The sequence below is a fragment of the Lissotriton vulgaris genome, chromosome 12 (assembly GCF_964263255.1).
Source record: "Lissotriton vulgaris chromosome 12, aLisVul1.2, whole genome shotgun sequence".
NCBI classification, from domain to species: Eukaryota; Metazoa; Chordata; class Amphibia; order Caudata; family Salamandridae; genus Lissotriton; species Lissotriton vulgaris.
The window spans coordinates 786,485,940-786,511,858 of NC_141700.1; the positions used below are offsets into that span (position 1 = coordinate 786,485,940).

Here is a 25,919-nt window from a genome sequence, read left to right on the forward strand (position 1 = left end):
AGCTGTCCCAGCAGAAGAGGAGCCTGGATCTAGCAATACACCCCAGGAGTTTTTTCAAGGCAATGAACTTATCATGACTCTTCAAGAGATTAGAGTTGAGATCAGAAATGAATAGAAAACAAGTGAGTGAGTGCGGGCTCCTTGTCTGCCCTTAAAACCCCCCATGAAAGACTCTGCAGTCTTGTAGTCATGTTGCTGAGCATCAATTTGGGGGTTTTCACATTTCTGATGTCTGTTTTCTGTCAAAATAGAACACAGACAGGAAATCAGCAGCAATGCAGACATGCCTCTAGCACAGAACTGGTTTGGGGCAGAAAGAAACAGTGCAAGCTTCTCTCATAATCAGCAGTAGGACAGGTTGCACCCTCACGCAGAACAGGCAGAGCAGAGGTGACAGCATTGCAGGCTTTAACCTCACACTGAACAGGCAGAACCCAAGCAGCAGTGGAGCAAGTTTCACCCTCATACCGAACAGGCAGAACACAGGCAGCAGCAGGGCCACCCTCACACGGAAGTTAATGCACAGGCAGTAGTAGCAGGGCGAGTTTCGCCCTCACACAGAACTGTAAGTGCACAGGCAGCAGCAGGGCGATTTCACCCTCACACAGAACAATTAGTGCACAGGACACTGCAAGGCAGGCTTCACCCTCACACAGAATTGTTAGTGTACAGGCAACAACAGTGCAGGTTTCACCCTCACACAGAGCAATTAGTGCACAGGCAGCAGCAAGGTGGGTTTCAACCTTACACGGAACTGTTAGTGCAAAGGCAGCAGCAGGACAGGTTCCACCCTCACACAGAACAGCCAGGAGTAGGACATGTTTCACCCTCACAGAGAACAGGCAGCATCGCAGCAGTTTTCACCCTCACACAGAACAGCCAGTGCACAGGCAGCAGCAGGGCAGGTTCCACCCTCACGTAGAACAGGCAACAGTAGGGCAGGTTCAACCCTCACACAGAACACGCAGCAGTAGGGCAGGTTTCACCCTCGCACAGAACAGGCAACAGTAGGGCAGGTTTCGCCCTCACACAGAACAGGCAACAGTAGGGCAGGTTTCACCCTCACACAGAACAGGCAACAGTAGGGCAGGTTTCACCCTCACACAGAACAGGCAACAGTAGGGCAGGTTTCACCCTCACACAGAACAGGCAACAGTAGGGCAGGTTTCACCCTCACACAGAACAGGCAGCAGTAGGGCAGGTTTCACCCTCATACAGAACACGCAGCAGTAGGGCAGGTTCAACCCTCACACAGAACAGGCAGCAGTAGGGCAGGTTTCACCCTCACACAGAACAGGCAACAGTAGGGCAGGTTTGACCCTCATACAGAACAGGCAGCAGTAGGGCAGGTTTCACTCTCATGCAGAACACGCAGCAGTAGGGCAGGTTCAACCCTCACACAGAACAGGCAGCAGTGGGGCAGGTTTCACCCTCACACAGAACAGGCAGCAGTAGGGCAGGTTTCACCCTCACACAGAACAGGCAACAGTAGGGCAGGTTTCACCCTCACACAGAACAGGCAGCAGTGGGGCAGGTTTGACCCTCACACAGAACAGGCAGCAGTGGGGCAGGTTTGACCCTCACACAGAACAGACAGCAGTAGGGCAGGTTTCACCCTCACACAGAACAGGCAACAGTAGGGCAGGTTTCACCCTCACACAGAACAGGCAACAGTAGGGCAGGTTTCACCCTCACACAGAACAGGCAGCAGTAGGGCAGGTTTCACCCTCATACAGAACACGCAGCAGTAGGGCAGGTTCAACCCTCACACAGAACAGGCAACAGTAGGGCAGGTTTCACCCTCATACAGAACACGCAGCAGTAGGGCAGGTTCCACCCTCACACAGAACAGGCAACAGTAGGGCAGGTTTCACCCTCACACAGAACAGGCAACAGTAGGGCAGGTTTCACCCTCACATAGAACAGGCAACAGTAGGGCAGGTTTCACCTTCACACAGAACAGGCAGCAGTAGGGCAGGTTTCACCCTCATACAGAACACGCAGCAGTAGGGCAGGTTCAACCCTCACACAGAACAGGCAACAGTAGGGCAGGTTTCACCCTCATACAGAACAGGCAACAGTAGGGCAGGTTTCACCCTCACACAGAACAGGCAACAGTAGGGCAGGTTTCACCCTCACAGAGAACAGGCAGCAGTAGGGCAGGTTTCACTCTCACAGAGAACAGGTAGAAGGAGAGGTTTCACCCTCAAACAGAACACGCAGCAGTAGGGCAGGTTCAACCCTCACACAGTTGTGCTTTATCATTCCTAGGCAATCTACAAAATCAAATCTGCACCAATCTAAGTCAGATTAGAGATAACTATGAAAACAACTGATCACAAATAGGCCATTATAACAAAAAAAATTCACAGTTCTAATAATAACAAACTATGGGGAGGAGGGACGGTTTACACTTTTTTATTTATTGTAAGTAGTTAAAAAATCCTTAAAAAAGGACGTACATAATACATTCACCAATAAAAAACATTTATATACACAATAACACAGTAAATTAGCAATGTATAATCTCTGTATTATAACCATCAAAGATTAAAAAATGTGGCATTAATGTATTCTTTCGACGCGCGTTTCGGCGTAAGGAGAACGCCTTCTTCAGGAACAAGCCACGATAAAATCTGATAAATAAAAATTACAGAAGACATTATTACTAAACTATAAATAATATACTCAATAACATTAAAACATTTTTTTGCAACGTTCCTCCTCATAAATTGACATTTAGTTAAATAACATACTCCATATTCCATGTTTCTATTTATTTAAATAGTGTTCACTATACATATTATCTATCAACCCTCACACAGAACAGGGAGGAGTAGGGCAGGTTTGACTCTCACACAGAACACGCAGCAGTAGGGCAGGATTCACCCTCACACAGAACACGCAGCAGTAGGGCAGGTTTGACCCTCACACAGAACAGGCAGCAGTGGGGCAGGTTTCACTCTGACAGAGAACAGGCAGAAGGAGGACAGGTGTCACCCTCATACAGAACAGACAGCAGGGGGACAGGTTTCACCCTCATACAGAACAGACAGCAGGGGGACAGGTTTCACCCTCATACAGAACAGACAGCAGGGGGACAGGTTTCACCCTCTGTCTGAACAGCCAGTGCCCAGGCAGCAGCAGGGGAACATCTCATGCAGCTGTATTATGTAAATGAGCATTGGAAGTGCTGATGTGGGATGTAATCTGCACCACAGTTTGGAGCTGACTGGTGTAAAGTGTTGTGGAGCTGCAGCTGCACTTTTAGACAGTGGTAAGTGGCTGTCACACAAACACAAAAGGAGTATGCCTCAATATCTAGAGATGTAGCAGCATCTATTGCTATTGCTGAAGTAACTATGGTATCACTCAGTGCCCCTGCCTTGGACTGAAGACTGGAGCTCTTTAGGTTTAGTGATTATTCCCTCTTCCCTGAGATATCCCTCGGCACCTTTCAACCCTGGGATCCTTCTCTGCCCCTCCCCTTTCCACTGGTATCCATCTGTGCTCCTCCTCCACCTTGGATATCCCTCGGCCCGCCCCTTAGATTGAAGACTACAGCTCTGAGGATTGAGTTACTATTCCACCCTCACACTGGGTATCCTTCTACGCCTCTCTCTTCTCCCGTCCCGCCCCTCATGCACTTCCTCCACCTGGTATATCCTGCCACGCCCCCTCCCTGGATTTAAGATAGAAGCTCTAAAGATTGAATTATTGTTACACCCTGTTCTTGGATATCCCTCTCTGCCTCTCCCTTCCTCACTGGCATCCCTCCATGGCCCTCCACCACCACAGATAACCCTCTGTCCACCAGATCCCTCTGTGCCTTTCCCTTTCCCCTGTATCCCTCTGTGGTCCTCCTCCATCAAGGATAGCCCTCTGTGCCTTTCCCTCCCCCCCCGTATCCCTCTGTGGTCCTCCTCCATCAAGGATAGCCCTCTGTGCCTTTCCCTTCCCCCCCCCCTATCCCTCTGTGGTCCTCCTCCATCAAGGATAGCCCTCTGTGCCTTTCCCTTCCCCCGGTATCCATCCCTGACCCTCCTCCACCAGGGATATGCCTCTGTGCCTTTCCTTTCCCCCTGGTTTCCCTCGGTGACCCTCCTCCACCAGGGATATGCCTCTGTACCTTTCCTTTCCCCCTGGTTTCCCTCGGTGACCCTCCTCCACCAGGGATATGCCTCTGTGCCTTTCCCTTCCCCCGGTATCCATCCATGACCCTCCTCCACCAGGGATATGCCTCTGTGCCTTTCCTTTCCCCCTGGTTTCCCTCCGTGACCCTTCTCCACCAGGGATATGCCTCTGTGCCTTTCCTTCCCCCCTGGTTTCCCTCCGTGACCCTCCTCCAGCAGGGATATCCCTCTGTGCCTTTCCCTTTCCTCTTGTATCTCTCCGTGACCCTCCTCCACCAGGGATACCCCTCAATGCCTTTCCTTTCCCCCCTGATAGCCTTGTGGTCCTCCTCCACCCCTACAACCCTCTGTGCTTTCCCTTCCTCATGGTATCTCTCCGTGGCCCTCCTCCACCAGGGATATCCTTCAGTACTTTCTCTTTGCCCTGGTATCCCTCCACTGCCCTCCTCCACCAGGGATATCTCTCTATGCATTTCCCTCACCCCATGGTATCTCTCCGTGACCCTCCTCCATATAGGATATCCAGCCACGCCCCTCCCCTAAACTGAATACCTCAGTCCTGATGACGTCATGACCATTTCCTCTTTTCCCTACAGGCTCCTGTGCCTTCTGGTGCTGCCCATGTTTCCAGTGCCAGACTGCCAGTGAGTTTGGAGAGTGCCTGTGTCTGCCGCTCATTGACCTATTATGCATCGCCTGCACTGGCTACTTGACTGGCGTCTACACTTGCGCCTGCGTACCCATCTCCATGGCGATGCGTACCGGGATCCGTCAGCGATACCACATCCAGGTAAGCACATGGAGGGGAAGGGGGGCTGAATGAGTCACGCCTTATCTGCATTGATTAGTGTGGAGGGAAGGAGGACCTAGCCAGTGACGTAACAAAACCTCAGGGGCTCTGTGTAAGGAATTGTGAGGGGGTCCCCTGCTATAACTGTACCCTCATAGTAGCCACCTACTCTGTAGACATGTTTCACCTCTGCCACCCACATTCAAGGGGCATCAGCAGGACATTTATTGGCAGGTTAACAGACAAAACACCCAACTATGTGGGGTCAATATTCTCTGCACCAGCACACATGGCAAACCAGTTCTACTCATTTTTATTATAAAAAGATTAAGTATTATTTTTAGTTCCAAAACTGGAGTTTAGAGACTGACTGTATGTGCCCATCATCAACATTTGAATGAATGCACCTCTAAAAGAAAGGGTTTTTTGGGGGTATGTTTGTAAAAGATGTGCAAATGAAATCTGCCCATTAAAAGCAAAGACTGGGGGCATTTATAGATTACTAGAGTGAGCTGCTCCCCCATAAACTGAAGAAACCTCCACTCTGCCAATCTAGTGGTCCCTTTGTAGGTCCTCATTCTGAGTGCTCCAGGGTAGCACCTCCCTGGGATAACGATCACTCTGAGGGCTGAGCCAATGTATTTCTTTATTGTGGATTGACTCGCTACTTTCTTAGCCAGAATTGCGGCTTTGTTTTGGGACCATGGTCATGTAGACAACTGTCGCTGGGTTTCTTACATGGGAGCTATTCTTTTTAGATGCAGATTCAGGGTCCTCCCTCCCACACTGCCCCTCTCTTACAGGAGGGGGGTTTCGATGTTCTGAATTACTAGAATGTGGACCTTTTTGCCTACTCAGCTGAGGTGTATTCTTTTTTCCTTGTATGACGTCTCCAGTTTAATGTGAGATGGGGTCAAGTCAATTTAGCTTTATTCGAGATGGACTCATAAAAGCATAGAAATTCCATATATTTCAGAGATACTCGATCAATAAAAATGTTTAGAATATAAAAATTACATACAAATAGATAAAAACACAATCCTTAAACAATCATTTAAAAAGTTCATCTCGATTGCTATATACAAAATGACTTATAGTTCTAATTAAATTTAAAAAAAGTTTTTACATAATCAAACTGGATAAATTATCCTTACCAACAAACACACAATCAGCGGTCAATGCCTAAAATGTCTGTCTTAGCACCCATGCCCATCCTAAATATTTGGCAGTTGCTATTGAGATGGACAATAAAGTGCTAGTGCGTATGATTCTTAGAGCTTCAGCACTACTAGTAGTACCCAAAGACTTACACAGTGGGATTAACCAGACTCGTCTTGGAATTACATAGGCGGGACAAACAAATAAAAAATGACCAATGGTTTCCTTGTGATCCCCACATGCAGGGCAGATGCTGGTAGTTGCACTAGACTACCTGCCGGTCAAAGACTTGAGGGGTAGGGATCCTGCTCTGAGCTGGAAGTAGAGCTTCCTATCCCCTGGTTTGGTAATGGCGTCCCAATAAGGCTCTAACCTGGGGATAAGCTTTGCCTCTAGAAAGCCTCCAGCCATGGTTGAAGAACCAGTGCCACTCCAGATTCGGTGAGCCACCCTCGCCCAGTAAATCTCCTTTAAAACTTGTTTTGATTCGAAAGAAGCTGTCTCTGGATTTTCCCACAGCATTTTCATACCCAGGCCTACTAAGGTATCTCTGAGCTCATTTAACCAGTTAATTTTATGGAAAACATCGGATTTAACAATATCCAAGAATCCTGCTGCATAATGCAGGAGCTCCGGAGTAGTCCAGAGCCTACGGCAATATAAAATTGGGCGGAGCCTTGCAAGATCCGAAATAGCTTTCCTGCCAAGATCATACCTAAGTGGCAGCAAAGGGGTGCTCACAGGAAGTCCAGTGATACTACGAAAAAACTTGTTTTCAGAAATTATTAGAGCCCCCAATTTCTCGAACCCCCATAGCTACGGGCAGTAAAGCGCAGAGCTGGGAGCCTTGGCCTCATAAACTTGGAGTACAGACTTTATTGCCTTTGTAAAAGATGTTTTATGCTCCATGTTTAAGGCTCCTGCAAGTTGTCTATGCCTGAGTGCCGCTATGTCTATATGTTGGGCCCATTTATTATCTTTCGCCACATGAATCCCTAAATACTTAAAGGCCTTGACCACCTCCAACGATTGGCCATTCATAAAAAGTTTACCTTTAAAACTATGGTGCGGATTAAAAACCATGAGCTTGGTTTTAGCCACGTTAACTTCCAAGCCATGTTCCAAACAGAATTCCTCAAAAATTGATAGGGCACGCTGCAGGCCACTCGGGGTCTTCGATAAAATTAGTGTATCATCTGCAAACATTAAAATCGGTGTCTTAACACCAGCTAGAGTAGGAGCATCTGTGTTTACTGATGACATGCGGGCAACAACTGCATTGATATATAATGTGAAAAGCGTGGGAGCCATTTAGCAGCCTTGGCGGACACCACGCTCAACCGGGAAGTCGGAGGTAATCCTTCCCTGCCCTCCCCACTGTATCTTGGCATAGTTGGCTTCATGCAACCTCATCAGCAATGTTAACATTTCTTCAGATAGACCCAGTTTTTTTTAAGACTGCCCATAGCTGGGACCTGGGGACCAGATCAAAAGCTGCTCGTAAGTCAACAAAGGCAGCATAGAGACTGCCTTTGATAAAAACCACAGTCTTCCATTGTAGTAAAGTAAAACAAAAGACCTGATCTACCGTGCTTGTTAGCTTACGAAACCCCGCTTGAAAGGAGGACAGAACACTATTCTCCTCCACCCAATCAAATACCCTATTCAGGATCATCCTCACGATCACCTTTTGGATAGTATCTATAAGGCTGATGGGCCTATAATTTCCTGGCTGCGCTTTGTCACCTTTCTTGAATACTGGAATTATCACCGCTCCCTGCCATGATACCGGGACTGGTGCTCCCTGGGCCATAGCATTAGCAAGAAGCATGATGTATTTGCCCCAGTGTTCTTTATCCTAAAGAAAAACATCCGCTGGGACCCCGTCTTGCCCCGGCGTTCTACCGCTGGCCACCGTGCTAAGAGCCATCAGGACTTCATTAATATTAAAAAATTCACCCTTATAAAAGACAGGCCTAAAATCATCCATCATATTATCCAGATGGCTACGTGCATATTGCGGTCTAAAGTAATTCACCCAATCCTCCTGCAAGACATTATTTTCAGGAGAGTGGGACTGCCTCCCCCCCACCCCACTTGACAATGTTCCACAATTGCCTAAAATCCTTACTATCACTTGCCTCCCTTAAATCCTGCCAATGAAGTTCATCCCACAGCTGCTTGGCATTTAGTATGCACCTCTTGTACTCCTTTCTGGCAGTACGAACAACGTCCAAGTCCCTCCCCTTGATAGCAGTGCCTAGTGCAATTCTAGTATTCCTACAATCGGTATTATACCACTTAAGCGGCTTAGGGGTTCCTTCCTTGTTTTTCTTAACTGGTTTGAGAAAGTGGTCCCTGATGCCCACAAAAAGGCTATCATGTCGTTTAGTTACTTCAACCAGACCTACAGCAGAATTATTTATTTGCTCGAGGACCAATGTGGCTTTGTAAATCTCCTCCCCAATATTGTCCATGACCTCTTGATTGGCCATGGCGTGCGCCCATTTAAGCCTGCGCCGATCATTAGTGGGGACGCTTACAGGAGAGCAATACACAACCCTATCCAGTTCTAATTGTTCTGGTTTACACCATTGGTGCACCACACACGACGGGTTATGCTCACTTTCTATTCGTGGCTTAACCTCCATGTCCCCCTATAGATGCCACAGATTCATACTGCAAAGGGCATAATCAATCCTACTGCTGTAGCGCCCATTGTCAAATGTATTAGCCCCTGACATGTCGCTCACAATTCTCCCGTTTAATGCTCTTAATCCCCTTTCACAACAAATCGCATTAATACAGATGACATCCTCAGACCACCTAGTTATAGGTTTCAGATCCAGTTTAGGGACCCCCCATTGCTTGTCTTCCTCTTCCCCAGGATACAGGTCATAAGCAACCATGGGCTCAAAGGTTAGGTTTAAATCTCCTGCTACAGCTATATTATTATTCACTGAGTTAGATTCTGAGAGGGAATCCAAAGCCGCTATAACCTGGGACCTCCCTCCCTTATTTCCCCTGACATAGACATTATAGATATCTAACCAACCCAAGGGAACCAAATGAACTCTAATAAGCTGGATGTTGTTACTTTTAGTCGATACCTCTTTAATAGAAAGTGATAAACTCTGCCGGACCCAAATAACTAAACCTCCCATCGGGCGCCCTTTTGACCCCTTAATCGCCGGGACAAAATAATTTAAATAACCCTGGGCAAAATGCGGCTCACATAACCAAGTCTCCTGGAAGACACACACATCAAAATCATTGATGAATGTGAGCCATTCCAGAGACTGCAGTCTTGGACGTAGGCCTGCTATATTCCACGAGATTAACTTACCACCCCCAGGTCTACTGCTGCTAACCGAGATGGGGTCTCTGTGAAAGCACAACAGAACTACTCAGATTTGAAGGTTAAATAAGAGCCTAACCAACATTGGCGGCGCCATGTCGTGAAGTTCCTACTAGTCCATAGGATCTGCGCATTGTTTGGGCAACATAAACTAAGGGCTTGGTGTCTAGACTGGCCCCAGTAGTATATGTTTGCCTGTAGACCAGCTTTCTCACAGTGCCACCGTAAGCCCCCCTAACCTACCAGTGAGCAAACAGTTTCAGGCAACCACTGACCATGACAACTGTGATTCCTCAGGAATCTTGGAAACAGCACAACATTTTTCGCTCAGTCACTCGTGCTTACTTTCTCTCAGAGAAATATACAGAAAATTCACAGTGGGACGTTTTCAATATATGTATTGAACCAACGTTATTCTTGTATAAAATACATTTGCTGCAATGGTTAGGAGACAGAAGCAAATAAAGGAGATTACAAGCAGCAAAAAGAGTGAACAGTAGATACATTTCTACTATGGTGCTGAAGCAATGACTCTATGCAAGCATATTTGCAAAATGGTAAGCCAACATACTCCTGTGATGCGGTCTCGAGTTAGACACGCCTCATGGAATGTCAGTCCGGTGCATGGTGGATTCTCAGCATGCACAGACCTTCAGTGTCAGCGGACGTGCCTCCTCTACCAATCTACCAGGATGCCTATTATTTATAATAAAAGCAGCCTTTGCAATGTGCACGCTAGATTAGTGATGTTACGGATATGTAGATAGCGCTGTTGCTCCGGGGATGGAGATAGGACTACTTTTGTACCTAGTGCGTAGAGGCCTAGCACATGATGTTCAAGGCATTGTGATATTGTTGTGTGAAGCTGGATGTATAAACAAAGTAGTTTCAGAGAAACTAATCCAACATTGTCGTGCATGCAAATGTGTGCAAATGTTCACCTCTGAAATAATATTTTCTAGGTCTATGTAAGGAATAAGGTGCCTCGCTACATGGGCCTAACCCAGGAAAATAACAACAAGAAACACAGGATGTTGTAAATCTTGATTATTAGTATTCCGAAATGCCCCCTGGGAAGTTCTGAGATCCTTCGCAACTGCGTCTCTCAAATTCTTGACTCTGACTCGATTCCAGAAGTAGAAGCCACTTGTTGCATTGGAGCAGAGCAATAGTTTCCAGGGCAGATGGACATGACCTAAAAATAACAGAATATAACAGTGGTGCCAGGCTATTCCTGGTGCTGGGTCTTCCTGGTTTTAGACTCTTCCTAGCGTTAGGCTCTTCCTACTTTGGGCTCTTCTTGGCACTAGGATCTTCGCGACAGTAGGCTCTTCCAGTGCTAGACTCTTCCTGGCCGGGGCTCTTCCTGGTGCTAGGCTCTCCCTTGCCCAGGGCCTTTACATTTTCCCTCCAAATCTATGCATTTCAAAGGAAGCTTTAAGTTGGGCCAGTATATTAATGACAGGTGGCCCTTCTTAAACATTTGCTACCAGTATGATCTGAGGCCCTGAAGGAGCCTGCAGTCTCCTTGGTAGCCACTAGCAGCCACTACAACATTTTTTTTATTTGAGGAGAACTATGCTAAGTGTATTTTTATAATCTATTCCTAGTCTTGCATGGTGTTGTACAGCTTTTGGAACCTGGTCGCAATTTAGGGCTCTGGGAGACTTGTTGACTTGAGTAGACGGGACCTGTTGGTATTGCATTTGGTTGTGTTTCATATTGTTCAGAGGGGATGTATGACGTTACAACGCAGGCTATTACAACGCCTGCCTTTACAACGCGGTTTTTACATCGCATACCTTTACAACGCATAGCGCTTAGAGGTGCTGGATAGTGAAAAGTTTAATTTTCTATTCCAGCTCCAGTCCCCGTGGACACTAGGGAAGGTGTTGGATAGAAAATTAAACTTATTCCCTATCCTAGAGCGCCCCCCAGCGCAATGCGTTGTAATGGTTTGCGTTGTAATGACCGCGTTGTAATGGTAGTGCGTTGTAAAAGTTTCGTTGTAAAGGTTGTTCACCGTTCAGAGGTGGTTCATGCTGCATAGTGGCGGCATGGTTACAACAGACTGGTGTTTTGTTCAGTGACAGATTGCATTGGGTAACTGCCAAAGGACATTACTTACTTCTCATTTTGCTCTTCCGGGGTATGAGGTTGTTCCTCGCTCAGCTTCAGATGTCTTGTTCCATGACATCTGTGCTCATACTGTGGCTTTTATGCCATGACATGTGTCTTTGGGTGTGGTAAGCATAAGTTGTTTACAATAGTTGAGCTGGCAAACAGTGACCAAACTAAATGGCTTGGCACCATGCTGCTCCCCTAATGCTGCAAAAAGTTGGGTCTAAAGTGTACTGTCGGTGTAGTGTGATATGTTAGTACAACATGTTTAGATGAATGCCTAACTAAAACTGAGCCTGATGTACAAAACCATTTTGCAAGTCTCTAAGCCTGCGATTCACACAATGACTACGTTTGCAATTGCAGAATGACTTTTTGTTATGCACTAAACCCAGTTTCTGATTAAGGGCCATATGCGAATTTCGGCCTTAGCGAATGCTAATTTGCTAAATGGAATGTATGAAACATTTTTGCAGCAAAATAAGGAATCACAAAATTTGCCATTCCTTATTTTGCGATTGCACTTAAGGAATCGCAAATTTAGCAATTCCTTAAATGCAATGTATCAAATAAAAATGAATGCAAAAATGCCCATAAGGAATCGCAAGTTACCACCAACTTCTAGTTGGTGGTAAGTTGCGAATTCTTTTGAAAAAGCAATTTATTTAAAATCCAAAGTTGGCATATGACGCTCATGCATGCCCTTAGGGCATGTATGTGCGCCATATACCCACACATGTCATTTTCAGGGGTGCAGCAAGGTGTTCTTGTGACACCCCTGCACCCTTGAAAATATTCCTAAATTGCAATTAGCAAATTCCTAATAGCAAATTTCCCCTTCATTCCTATGGGCCTCTTGGCCCATAGAAATGAATGGGAAATTTGCGATTAGCAATTTGCTAATCGCAATTTAGGAATGTTAAGGAATCGCTAAAAAGAAGCGATTTCCTACATGTATACCATTTTGCGATTTCTAAATAGCGATTCCTTAAAAATCGCTATTTAGAAATCGCAAATTGACATGATGATACATATGGCCCTCAGTAACACGTTACTGAATAACATATCGCTATTTTAAAAGGGGTGTTTTTAAGGAGTCTCTTCCAATCAGCTATCAATTATAGTATGTATCAATGTTTTGTTACTGAAATCTGTTCCTAAAACATGGACATTTTACCTCCACCTCACCCCAAGAAGGTATTACCCCATATGCAAATGGGATCCAAGTTAAAAAGTTTAATGAGGGGTAGGCTGTGGCCCACGGGACCACTCAAAACTTTCAAAAAAGCCAACAAAAAACGTTTTGTTTTTTTTAAATGGGCTCTGTTTCCTTGAAGGAAATTGGACCACATTTGAAAAGAAAAAAGGTGACTTTATTTAAAATGTGAACACGGACAGATGTTCTGCTAACTCCAGAAGGCCACCATCCCGGTGATGTCATCCAATAGTAGTGAGTCACAATTAATGACATATCTAGGAATATTAATGAGGTCGGTTGGATTGCGACACTCTATCGTTCAGAATTAGTACATAGGTCGGCTCACATATTTCTTTTCTCTTTGCAAAAATTTGGAGCACAATTTATGACCACTTTTTGCAGAAGGAAATTTCATATATTAGGTCTTATAAATTTACATAACTGCAGTGCTGATATCCAGTGACCCCTAGTGGTCAGTTACAGTACAGTAAAGCTGAAACTAGCAAGCACTATACATTCTGCCTCACACTCAAGTGTCTGTTCACTATCTCTCAAGACTTTACTTTTCCTGAAAAGACATTATGCGAGCACCAGTTCACTGTAAATGAAATTTTCTAGATTTAATTTGTTACACTAATGTCAAGTTTGCAGCTGTTTTTTATACTTATGGCATGAAAAGCAGATGCTAAAAGTGCTTTATGATTATATTACATTGAAGTGAAAGAGTAAAATGAACAGGGGCTTCTCTCTGTTCAAGGACCCCATAGGCAGCATTGATGCAATGATTATATAAAAGTAACTTGTTTCTCTATCTTCTATCCCACACCGCCCCCTTCAGGGTTCCATCTGGGATGACTGGTGCAAGCTGTGCTGGTGCTATTGCTGCTCCTGGTGCCAGATGGCGCGAGAGATCAAGAAGAGGAAGCAGCCCTTCAGCATCGTCACCGCCCAGACCACCACCATTCATGTGCCCTAGCCCTAATCCGATGGCATGCCTGAGTAATGCAGGCGTTAAGGCGGGACCTGATTGCTGCAGGGTGGGCACTGCTATTCACTCCAACACCCCCCCGCCATGCTATATCTGCAGACCTCTTTCCTCAATGGTGGCATCAGGGCAGGTGGACTAGACATTTTATGTATGGGATCTATGCTGTTCAAAATGAGAGCATATCATGCTTATCAATTATTTGAATTTTATTTTAATAAACATAGCAAAATATACATGTTGTACAACAGGTTTAAAAAATTGTAAGAAAAGAAAATATATAGGATGGTGCATTCTTATCTGTTGTTGATGCACTGCACGCACAGTGGTTTTAAAGGCCATAGTTCACAGGAAGCATGTCATACCCATTACCTAGTTACATAATTCACGTCGTTCCCTTGAATTATGGATCTAAAGCTGTGGGAATCCTCAAAACAAGTTATATCATTTTTATGTGCACCATATATAAGGGTTGAAGTACCCCTTAATGTACATTATAGGAATTCTGCAAGTCACAGAGGCATTGCATGGCCATCTAGAGGAAAGAGACAGAATGCAGGGCTCTTTTATATGGTCATGGAGATCTGAAGTGACTTATAATATCCTAAAAATCAATGATGGGGGACTTTATTCCTTATAATACATGGTCACACCATCAATCTTCACACAAACTGCTTAAATCCTCACCTCTTTTATCTTTCATATGAAACATGTGGGATGTTTGCAGACATGAAGAATCTGCAAAATGTAATAGGGAGATATTTGTTGCAAAAAATATCTTAGAATCAGGTTCATCAGAGTCTCTATTTTCTGTAGTACCTGTAGCGTGCACAAATAATCCTATTACCATACATTTCTGCTTTTTAACGATAACTGCTCATTTAGAGAAATAGGAAGAAAAAACAAGCTTTGTTTTCCATGTAAAAACGGCAACTAAACTTCATGATGTGCCTTTCCTCTTAGCTGCTGGCTCTGGCAGCAGTCATTGTGACATCAGAACTCAACTGTAATCACTTATTACAGTTGAGCAGCTATGTCATTTCTTTTGTCAGCATTCACCTGGAATAAAGACATCAGAGACAAGTGTTTATACAGGGATTGATTACAAGCTCCCATGTATGACTCGCCACATATACAGTGGCGGCAGCTGGAGCAGAGACATTTGGCCCTGCCCAGAGCACTTGAATGGTCCTCTTCCACCTGTGGCTGCGGCGGGGAGCTCCAAGGGGCTGGTGCCCTCTTGTTTTGCTTCTGCTGCAGGGGGTCCAGTGAATTGGCTGGCCGGGCCCCCGTCCACTGCTATATCATCCTCCATATTTCCTGGATACAGCCCTAGTACCAGGACTTAGATGGCGGCCTCTATTTGATCGCGAGGACCACCCTGATTACACCTGTGGCCCCAATTGTGAGTCCCTTTGAGGTAGATGCCTCTGCTGAGGGGGTCACTTCAGGGCGCTTTGCAGACTGGCCGGCTCCTCCTACTCCAGTCTCTCACCCAACGCACCGAACCAATGACTGCCTTTCCTCTACTTACAAACTCCTCTACACTGTCTATGAAACCTTCTTGCCCTACAGCACCAAGCTACCCCCCTTCCTTTAGTTGGCACCCAGCATGAGAGCAGCCACATACTTCTCAGGCTACCTTCACCCATCACCACTCTGTCTTCTACCCCTATGGCCATCACTTGCTCGGGGATCCCTCCAGGCCCTAGATCGCCCCCTGTGAGTGCAACAGAACCCTGAAGGCCTGGCTGAACGAGCACCACAGAAACCCCAGCAATAGCGAGAAGCTCTTGCTCTGTAAATACCTAATATATACTTTTCCAACCCTAATTGCTTCAAGTGCAAGTTGTAATCTGAGTTTAGAGTTTCTGTTTAGTATCTTTTACGTAATTCATGTACTCTGAAGTCCTTATGTAATGTAACTGGTTGCATTGTAAAGAGTTCTGACAACTTCGTGTAACGATTGCGATATATAAAAACAGATAAATAAATAAATATGACAAAATGATTAATGGTTAACCGGTGTATAACAGTTCAATCATAGCAATTTGACACTGTAGCAAAAAGTATTACATCATCAGAACCACTATTAGCATTATAGCTCCATAATGCAGTGCTACAATTATGATAAAAAATATTGTGGGCCAAATTAAAAGCTAAAGTTTATTTTTGTAAGAATGCATGCGGCTTGCTGAAGTCATGATAACACTTAGACATAAATGTTCCATTCCACTCTTTATTGGAGCATCCACCAACAAGCTAGACTGGCACCCGACTGAATCAGAACCAGGCCTGGGCGTAGTACGTGGATTTCAGCTACGCGGAACTCCACAAAGTGACAATTGACTCTGCAGAGTTCCGCAAGTGGTGGAGTGCAGTGCGAACTGCCGTTCGAGCTGGTCTTCCTGCCGCTAAGGTACAAAATCTACCCGAGCGGCAGGTCGCGCTTGCAAACCTACTACTCACGTGTGCAATCAATGAAAAAACCCTGCTGCACTACGTGGAGTGGAGTTTTCTGCACTTTGCGAGCTCTGCGGAGCACAGGGTACAGAAAACTACGTGAACAAAGCAGAGTTCACCGCCCAAGCCTAATCAGAACCCCTCAGCTAAAAACATGGAATGTCATAAAAGATAAAGATCAACCATTAAAAACATACAATAACAATATTGAGGTAAGTTATACCTGCAGTGAAGGAACTTTTTTTTTTTTGTCCTCATATATGCCACCAGATTTTATATGCTCTAGATGGGTCTCGCTGTCGCCTCTTATACTGACATTTCCGAGTCGGCCCTGGGGACAGTATCATAGCAGACAGGGATGTCCCAGAGGTAGGTTGTTTTCCTTATCCAACTCCCCTTGGCCTATGATGGAATACTTCGAGCCGGGGGAGGACAGGACCGACACAACCTCTGGCATAATCATCGGACCATTTACTTATTAGACCAGACCTCCAGTTTAGACCATACATTCTCAGTATTCTCGTTACGACCAACCATGTCCATCTTGCATACTTCCATAATATGTTTTAAGCATTCTGCAAATCTGGGGGGGGGGGGGCAGCTGACTTCCATTCTTTGCAGATTTCTCTCCTGGCAATAACTACTACATAAAAGATAAACTGTGTGTCTACATTATTGATATTATAATCATTAAGTAAACCAAAAAATACAAATTTAGGTGAACATAGAGTTGTTGTTGTTAGTACCTCGCCCAAGAAGCCAACTATCGCTCTCCAGTAATCCTGAATCACCGGACACTCCAAAAACATGTGAACATCATCTGCTGCGATATAATTACAGCGGGGACAATAATAGTTATTTTGCGTTATCTTATGTAATTTGGCCGGGGTCCAATAAACTCTTTAAGCTGTAAATAAATGGTTACGCCTTAAATTAGCTGGTTTGATTAGCCTCTGAGATAAAGTGAAAGAGTCTGACCATATTTTACTGCGTTCTTCAGGGAGTACCGCTATTCTGTTTTCCCATAGGTTTGTCAGTTCAAAGTGTAGTATGTTCTCTTCATCCTTAATTAACAGCCTATACCAGAATGATACTTCTCTAATCATATACCTCTTTCGAAATTACTTGCGCTTCGCAGTGAAGGAACTTGGTAAGGAGCATGGAGTATAACATACTTAGGGCCTCATTAAGATGTCGGTGGGAAAGGCTCTGAACGGCATTTGGTTTGTCTGAAACTGACTCGGAAACATCTCCGGCCAATCAATTAACATGTTAGGAAACCATACAGACTTTCTGGCTCGTTCCGATCAGCATTCGGACAAACTGCGTCGGTCAAAGCCAACTCGTACAACTCTATGAACCACGTTTCAGACACATTACGTTGTCGGATTCGGACAGCCTTTCCAACTCGGTTCAGCTGTCAGAAACTAGCTTTGGGGGCCCATAGCAGGCCCCCGTTCACCCGGAGGCCTACGGTTGGGGCCCATGAAGGTACCCTTTGGTCCCCTCTTTGCAACCTAGATGCCTAGGCACCCCAGGGTTTTAGCTGCGCTATATAAATAAATAAAACATTTTTAAAACATACACAGAGGCAGGCACCATGGGGTACCCACCACAGGATGCATGGTTTTCTGTAAACACCCCGTTTTACAGTGGGAGCTTGTGTTGTCGGTCGGAACTCAGGCTCCAATTGAAGACAGTGGGAGTCTGACCAAACGGTGATCGGAAACGTCAAAATCAGTCGGTCAGACTGCCCGAATCCGAGTTGGTCGGAAACGATTCCGACACCGAGACGGTCAGAATGCTTTCCAACCGACATTGTAATGAGGACTTTAGATGGAATAAAGTATACTTAGAATACTCATAGTAAGAAAGCTAACATTAGCTATCACATACTCCCTTCCTTATACTTAAACAAAAACAAAAGAGAAATAATAAATAAATACATAAATAATATATAAAAACATCATCAAATATTTTTGGTAACTTGGTATTTCTCTTACTTTTCTCTAACAACCATCAACACCATCCTTAATTTGACTCAGAACTGCTCCAAGACCAGTAGAACTGGCATTCACAGTAACCACATTGGTAGCATCATGAGAAAAATAACACAGCGGTTTAGAGATGATAATCGCTTCCTTAAAACCATTAAATGCTAAGGAATGTTCTTCCAACCACTCAAACTTGATTCCTTTTTTAGGTAAGGATTTTAAAGCAAGAACAACATCAGAAAAATGTTGTTTAAATCTAGCACAGTATTTGCATAAACCCAAAAAAGATTTGAGTTGATCCTTACTTTTGGGAATTTTTATAATCTGAGTAGAATTTAACAAATATTTCTTAGGATAAATGCCAGATTTTGAAATCGTGTGACCTAAGTATTCTACTTCATGGGTGAAAAATGTACATTTACCAAGATGAATAGTCAAACTTTTTTCTTCCAAGATAGTTAAAACCCTATTAAGGGGCATATTATCAACGACGAGTGACAAATATCGCTAAACGCGGCTAGCACGTTTCTCATTATCTCCGTATATTGCCGGATCACATCGCCATGTTAGTAGCGTATTTGCAATGATTTGCCAACAAGCGATGTGAAATCCGGCTACATACGCCAATTTCCATCAATATCGCATGAACACCAGCGATGTTAGAACTGCGATGATGAAAATTTTGTAAATAGGGTAAGTGGATGTAACCTTATAAACCACCTCCCATTATGCCCATGGCTAAGTCGAGAATTTTGCAGACGTTATTTTTCTGCGATATCCGCGGTTAGCGGGAGTTGATATCGCTTCTCAAGACAAGGGCCGCTGTTGTGCTGGCGCCCTCTTCCATGTTGTATTTTCATGGGAACGCCTACTTTGCCTCTCAGAACGCCTACTTTGCATCTCATTGGACATGCGAGGCGAGGCATTAGGAATCCGGCTGCTAACATACGCTAATGCATATTAGCACCACCTAGTAAATAGGGCGATGTCATTTTTGCAACTTTTTTGGCTTTTAAAGCCAAAAAAGCGGCAAAATGGCCCTTGATAATATGCCCCTCAGTATGTTAGAATGTACATCCTCTGTTTTAGAATACCCCAAAATGTCATCCTGGAATGCAACAACTGCATCGATATCTCTAAAAAAGACTAAACAGCAATTTCTGAACAACTGGTGCAGCAGACACTAATTCAAAAGGCATCCTGACATAATTAAATGCCCTATCAGGTGTAGTGAATGTGACAACATGTCTTGATTCAGGTGTTAATGCAACCTGATGATAGGCTGCTTTAAGGTCAATTGTAGTAAACACATTAGCCCCATCCAATTTTGCTAACAATTAATTCACTGGATGGCAATCCAAAACAATTTGTTTGTATACCAACCTCAAATTCACACAGAGCCTAAGTTCTCCATTTTTCTTTTACCAAAACAATTGAAAAAATCCACTCTGATGAATCAACAGGTTCAACTATTCCTTCTTTGCACATGTCTTTCAACATTTGAGACAACTCCACTCGAACTGATAATGGAACATGTCTCAATTTATGTTTAACGGGTATAGCATCCTTTCTTAATTCAATATTGTGTGAAAAACCTTTATCCTTATCAAGTTCTTTTGCGGAAAAGACTTTTACGTGCTCCTAGAAGGCTTTATAGTTTGTTATTTTTATTGATAACACTCTGCACAAACTCTGTCTCTTCAGCAAACACACTTGTACTTTCACATTTGGATGAAGAGTGATATCAAACTTTCCTTGGTATCTCCATGCCAAAACCTGCAAGCCATCCACAGCAACATACACTTTCCAAATAATAGTTATATTTCTGAAAGAAATGTTATATACAAAGTATCCCTTCATAGTAATTTCTTTGCCTCCAAATCCAAACACTCTAACATCAGTGGCTTCAATATTTTTATCTTGCCAATTCTTGTACAAAAAAGAAACTGATATAATTGTATAAGGAGAGACAGAATCTGTCATAACTCGTACTGATCTGCCATCAATAATGATCTCACACATAGGTGGTATATAAGGTTCCACATCCAATTGATCATGAGAAACAAAGTTATTGTAAACGGGGTCATTGACTTGCGGAGGAGAGATGCAAAGATCATTCTTCTGATCAGGTTCTACTACAGACACCCTTTCTCTAATACACAACACAGCTTCTTGTTCACACTCTGGCTCCCTACCACCCACGGGAACACTTGAAACTCTGTTAGCCTTACTTAAACAAACATTTCCTAAATGTCCCTATTTTCTACATTTAAAACATTCTTTACCCTTGGCTTGACACTGCTTAAATTGAACAGAATGCATTTTTGAACCACAACTATTACAAGCAAATGTCGTGCTAGATTTACTGAATGGTGTAAAAGGGTTCAACATTTTAGTATTGGCAGATGCAAATTTACTATTATCTTTAATGGATAACGCCGCTAGCCCAAACAGTCGTGCTGTCAACATAAATAGTTTTGAAAGAACTAATAGAAGGATCAACACTTTTAGCAATGTCTATTGCTTCTTGTAATGTAGGATTACGCTGACGCAAAAGCTGTACTTGAATCTTTTTGCTGGAGCAACAAATAACCAATTGATCTCTAATATAAGTGCCCACTTCAGAACCAAATGCACAGTCTGCAGCAAGAACCCTCAAGGAAGAAACATAAGCATCCGCAGACTCCTCCAGTAATTGATGGCAAGTATAGAAATTAAACCTTTCCAGAAATATATGTGGTACTTCACTGAAACTTTTTTTTAATCGGTCTAACGCTTCAGAATACCAGTCATAATCACCCGCTTCTACTCCATGTGGTGGTGCCATAACAGGTAAGTGGTTGAAAATGTCTTTAGCATCAGTGCCCATTAAATTTAGAAGTAAAGCTTTTTTTGGGTGGCAATATTCCTCCATTAATTGCCAAAAGATAATTGTTAACGTGTCTAAGCCTTATATTCCATTTCATGCTGGGTTGATTGAGACCATTGAAAAATGGCGGTGGAGGATTTGCATAATTAATATTATGAGCCATAATACGTTGATAGAAAATGTGGAAAAATATATATATATATACATATATATATATCCATCACTACCAGTTCCCAAAAGTGAAGGGACCACCAGGAAGATTCTTGAGAAAACACTGGTTTATTAACAGCATGCTCGTGGCAAGGAACAGGTAACTATTCCGCAAAGTTGTGGCAGCCAGACGCGTTTCGGGAGGAACCAACTCCCTTCTTCTGTGGCTAGAAAGTGCTTGTCAGGTGAACCTGCTGGTTAAGTTGCTTGCTGCCCACGACGCCCCTGGGCGGGGACGCGACCGCTCCTGCAGCATTGTGGGTGTTGTAGTTTTTCGCACTGTAAATCCCATGTGGGTGCAGGGTTCAATTGCTATGGCACGAATGTTTGTCCCAAGTGGGTAGGGGGGGTGACTTGCTTCATGTCACGCTGCTTTGTCGCTGTCAAAAGTGTCCGCGTGAGCACTTACTGGAATTGTGCTCACACGTCTCCCATCCGATGACGTCAGACATCCAGGTGGAGCTGACTCGAATCCAGAAGCTGAGGGTCACCTTCGCGACCAGGGCGGCCGCTAACATCCATCACTACCAGTTCCCAAAAGTGAAGGGACCACCAGGAAGATTCTTGAGAAAACACTGGTTTATTAACAGCATGCTCGTGGCAAGGAACAGGTAACCATTCCGCAAAGTTGTGGCAGCCAGACGCGTTTCAGGAGGAACCAACTCCCTTCTTCTGTGGCTAGAAAGTGCTTGTCAGGTGAACCTGCTGGTTAAGTTGCTTGCTGCCCACCACGCCCCTGGGTGGGGACGCGACCGCTCCTGCGGCATTGTGGGTGTTGTAGTTTTTCGCACTGTAAATCCCATGTGGGTGCAGGGTTCAATTGCTATGGCACGAATGTTTGTCCCAAGTGGGTAGGGGGGGTGACTTGCTTCATGTCACGCTGCTTTGTCGCTGTCAAAAGTGTCCGCGTGAGCACTTACTGGAATTGTGCTCACACGTCTCCCATCCGATGACGTCAGACATCCAGGTGGAGCTGACTCGAATCCAGAAGCTGGGGGGTCACCTTCGCGACCAGGGCGGCCGCTAACATCCATCACTACCAGTTCCCAAAAGTGAAGGGACCACCAGGAAGATTCTTGAGAAAACACTGGTTTATTAACAGCATGCTCGTGGCAAGGAACAGGTAACCATTCCGCAAAGTTGTGGCAGCCAGACGCGTTTCGGGAGGAACCAACTCTCTTCTTCTGTGGCTAGAAAGTGCTTGTCAGGTGAACCTGCTGGTTAAGTTGCTTGCTGCCCACGACGCCCCTGGGCGGGGACGCGACCGCTCCTGCGGCATTGTGGGTGTTGTAGTTTTTCGCACTGTAAATCCCATGTGGGTGCAGGGTTCAATTGCTATGGCACGAATGTTTGTCCCAAGTGGGTAGGGGGGGTGACTTGCTTCATGTCACGCTGCTTTGTCGCTGTCAAAAGTGTCCGCGTGAGCACTTACTGGAATTGTGCTCACACGTCTCCCATCCGATGACGTCAGACATCCAGGTATTGCATTTTGTTGTGTTTTATATTGTTCAGAGGGGATGTATGACGTTACAACGCAGGCTATTACAACGCCTGCCTTTACAACGCGGTTTTTACATCGCATACCTTTACAACGCATAGCGCTTAGAGGTGCTGGATAGTGAAAAGTTTAATTTTCTATTCCAGCTCCAGTCCCCGTGGACACTAGGGAAGGTGTTGGATAGAAAATTAAACTTATTCCCTATCCTAGAGCGCCCCCCAGCGCCCCCCAGCGCAATGCGTTGTAATGGTTTGCGTTGTAATGACCGCGTTGTAATGGTAGTGCGTTGTAAAAGTTTCGTTGTAAAGGTTGTTCACCGTTCAGAGGTGGTTCATGCTGCATAGTGGCGGCATGGTTACAACAGACTGGTGTTTTGTTCAGTGACAGATTGCATTGGGTAACTGCCAAAGGACATTACTTACTTCTCATTTTGCTCTTCCGGGGTATGAGGTTGTTCCTCGCTCAGCTTCAGATGTCTTGTTCCATGACATCTGTGCTCATACTGTGGCTTTTATGCCATGACATGTGTCTTTGGGTGTGGTAAGCATAAGTTGTTTACAATAGTTGAGCTGGCAAACAGTGACCAAACTAAATGGCTTGGCACCATGCTGCTCCCCTAATGCTGCAAAAAGTTGGGTCTAAAGTGTACTGTCGGTGTAGTGTGATATGTTAGTACAACATGTTTAGATGAATGCCTAACTAAAACTGAGCCTGATGTACAAAACCATTTTGCAAGTCTCTAAGCCTGCGATTCACACAATGACTACGTTTGCAATTGCAGAATGACTTTTTGTTATGCACTAAACCCAGTTTCTGATTAAGGGCCATATGCGAATTTCGGCCTTTGCGAATGCTAATTTGCTAAATGGAATGTATGAAACATTTTTGCAGCAAAATAAGGAATCACAAAATTTGCCATTCCTTATTTTGCGATTGCACTTAAGGAATCGCAAATTTAGCAATTCCTTAAATGCAATGTATCAAATAAAAATGAATGCAAAAATGCCCATAAGGAATCGCAAGTTACCACCAACTTCTAGTTGGTGGTAAGTTGCGAATTCTTTTGAAAAAGCAATTTATTTAAAATCCAAAGTTGGCATATGACGCTCATGCATGCCCTTAGGGCATGTATGTGCGCCATATACCCACACATGTCATTTTCAGGGGTGCAGCAAGGTGTTCTTGTGACACCCCTGCACCCTTGAAAATATTCCTAAATTGCAATTAGCAAATTCCTAATAGCAAATTTCCCCTTCATTCCTCTGGGCCTCTTGGCCCATAGAAATGAATGGGAAATTTGCGATTAGCAATTTGCTAATCGCAATTTAGGAATGTTAAGGAATCGCTAAAAAGAAGCGATTTCCTACATGTATACCATTTTGCGATTTCTAAATAGCGATTCCTTAAAAATCGCTATTTAGAAATCGCAAATTGACATGATGATACATATGGCCCTCAGTAACACGTTACTGAATAACATATCGCTATTTTAAAAGGGGTGTTTTTAAGGAGTCTCTTCCAATCAGCTATCAATTATAGTATGTATCAATGTTTTGTTACTGAAATCTGTTCCTAAAACATGGACATTTTACCTCCACCTCAACCCAAGAAGGTATTAACCCATATGCAAATGGGATCCAAGTTAAAAAGTTTAATGAGGGGTAGGCAGTGGCCCACGGGACCACTCAAAACTCTCAAAAAAGCCAACAAAAAACGTTTTTTTTAATGGGCCCTGTTTCCTTGAAGGAAATTGGACCACATTTGAAAAGAAAAAAGGTGACTTTATTTAAAATGTGAACACGGACAGGTGTTCTGCTAACCCCAGAAGGCCACCATCCCGTTGATGTCATCCAATAGTAGTGAGTCACAATTAATGACATATCTTATGAATATTGATGAGGTTGGTTGGATTGCGACACCCTATCGTTCAGAATTAGTACATAGGTCGACTCTGATATTTCCTTTCCATTCGCAAAAATTTGGAGCACAGTTTATGACCACTTTTTGCAGAAGGAAATTTCATATATTAGGTCTTATAAATCTACATAGGTTCAGTGCTGATATCCAGTGATCCCTAGTGGTCAGTTACAGTACAGTAAAGCTGAAACTAGCCAGCACTATACATTCTGCCTCACTCTCAAGGGTCTGTTCACTATCTCTCAAGGCTTTACTTTTCCTGAAAAGACATTATGCGAGCACCAGTTCACTGTAAATGAAATTTTCTATATTTAATTTGTTACACTAATGTCAAGTTTGTAGCTGTTTTTTATACTTATGGCATGAAAAGCAGATGCTAAAAGTGCTTTATGATTATATTACATTGAAGTGAAAGAGTAAAATGAATAGGGGCTTCTCTCTTTTCAAGGACCCCATAGGCAGCATTAATGCAATGATTATATAAAAGTAACTTGTTTCTCTATCTTCTATCCCACACCGCCCCCTTCAGGGCTCCATCTGGGATGACTGGTGCAAGCTGTGCTGGTGCTATTGCTGCTCCTGGTGCCAGATGGCGCGAGAGATCAAGAAGAAGAAGCAGCCCTTCAGCATCGTCACCGCCCAGACCACCACCATTCATGTGCCCTAGCCCTAATCCGATGGCATGGCGCATGCCGTGCAACTGCCTGAGTAATACAGGCGTTAAGGCGGGACCTGATTGCTGCAGGGTGGGCACTGCTATTCACTCCAACACCCCCCCGCCAGGCTATATCTGCAGACCTCTTTCCTCAATGGAGGCATCAGGGCAGGTGGACTAGTCATTTTATGTATGGGATCTATGCTGTTCAAAATGAGAGCACATCATGCTTACCAATTATTTGAATTTTATTTTAATAAACATAGCAAAATATACATGTTGTACAACAGGTTTAAAAAATTGTAAGAAAAGAAAATATATAGGATGGTGCATTCTTATCTGTTGTTCATGCACTGCACGCACAGTGGTTTTAAAGCCCATAGTTCACGGGAAGCATATCATACCCATTACCTAGTTACATAATTCACGTCGTTCCCATGAATTATGGATCTAAAGCAGTGGGAATCCTCAAAACGAGTTATATTATTTTTATGTGCACTTTATATAAGGGTTGAAGTACCCCTTAATGTACATTATAAGAATTCTGCAGGTCACTGAGGCATTGCATGA

The 25,919-nt window shown here is 44.2% G+C and overlaps 1 protein-coding gene across 2 annotated transcripts in view; it reads left to right on the top strand.

The window, feature by feature from the left end:
- The window catches only part of LOC147678719 (cornifelin homolog), a 69,445-nt gene extending 44,084 nt beyond the window's left edge, over nucleotides 1-25,361 (top strand). Inside the window, exons 4-5 of one of the 2 annotated variants that reach the window (XM_086946630.1) lie at nucleotides 4,730-4,923; nucleotides 13,597-13,979. In XM_086946630.1, coding sequence (XP_086802756.1) covers nucleotides 4,730-4,923; nucleotides 13,597-13,734 — 332 coding nt within the window. In that variant the 3' untranslated portion in view covers nucleotides 13,735-13,979. Of the gene's footprint in view, nucleotides 1-4,729; nucleotides 4,924-13,596; nucleotides 13,980-25,223 lie in introns of those variants that run through there. The other variant, XM_086946631.1, reaches the window with a different exon arrangement.
- The last annotated feature ends 558 nt before the right edge of the window (nucleotides 25,362-25,919 follow it).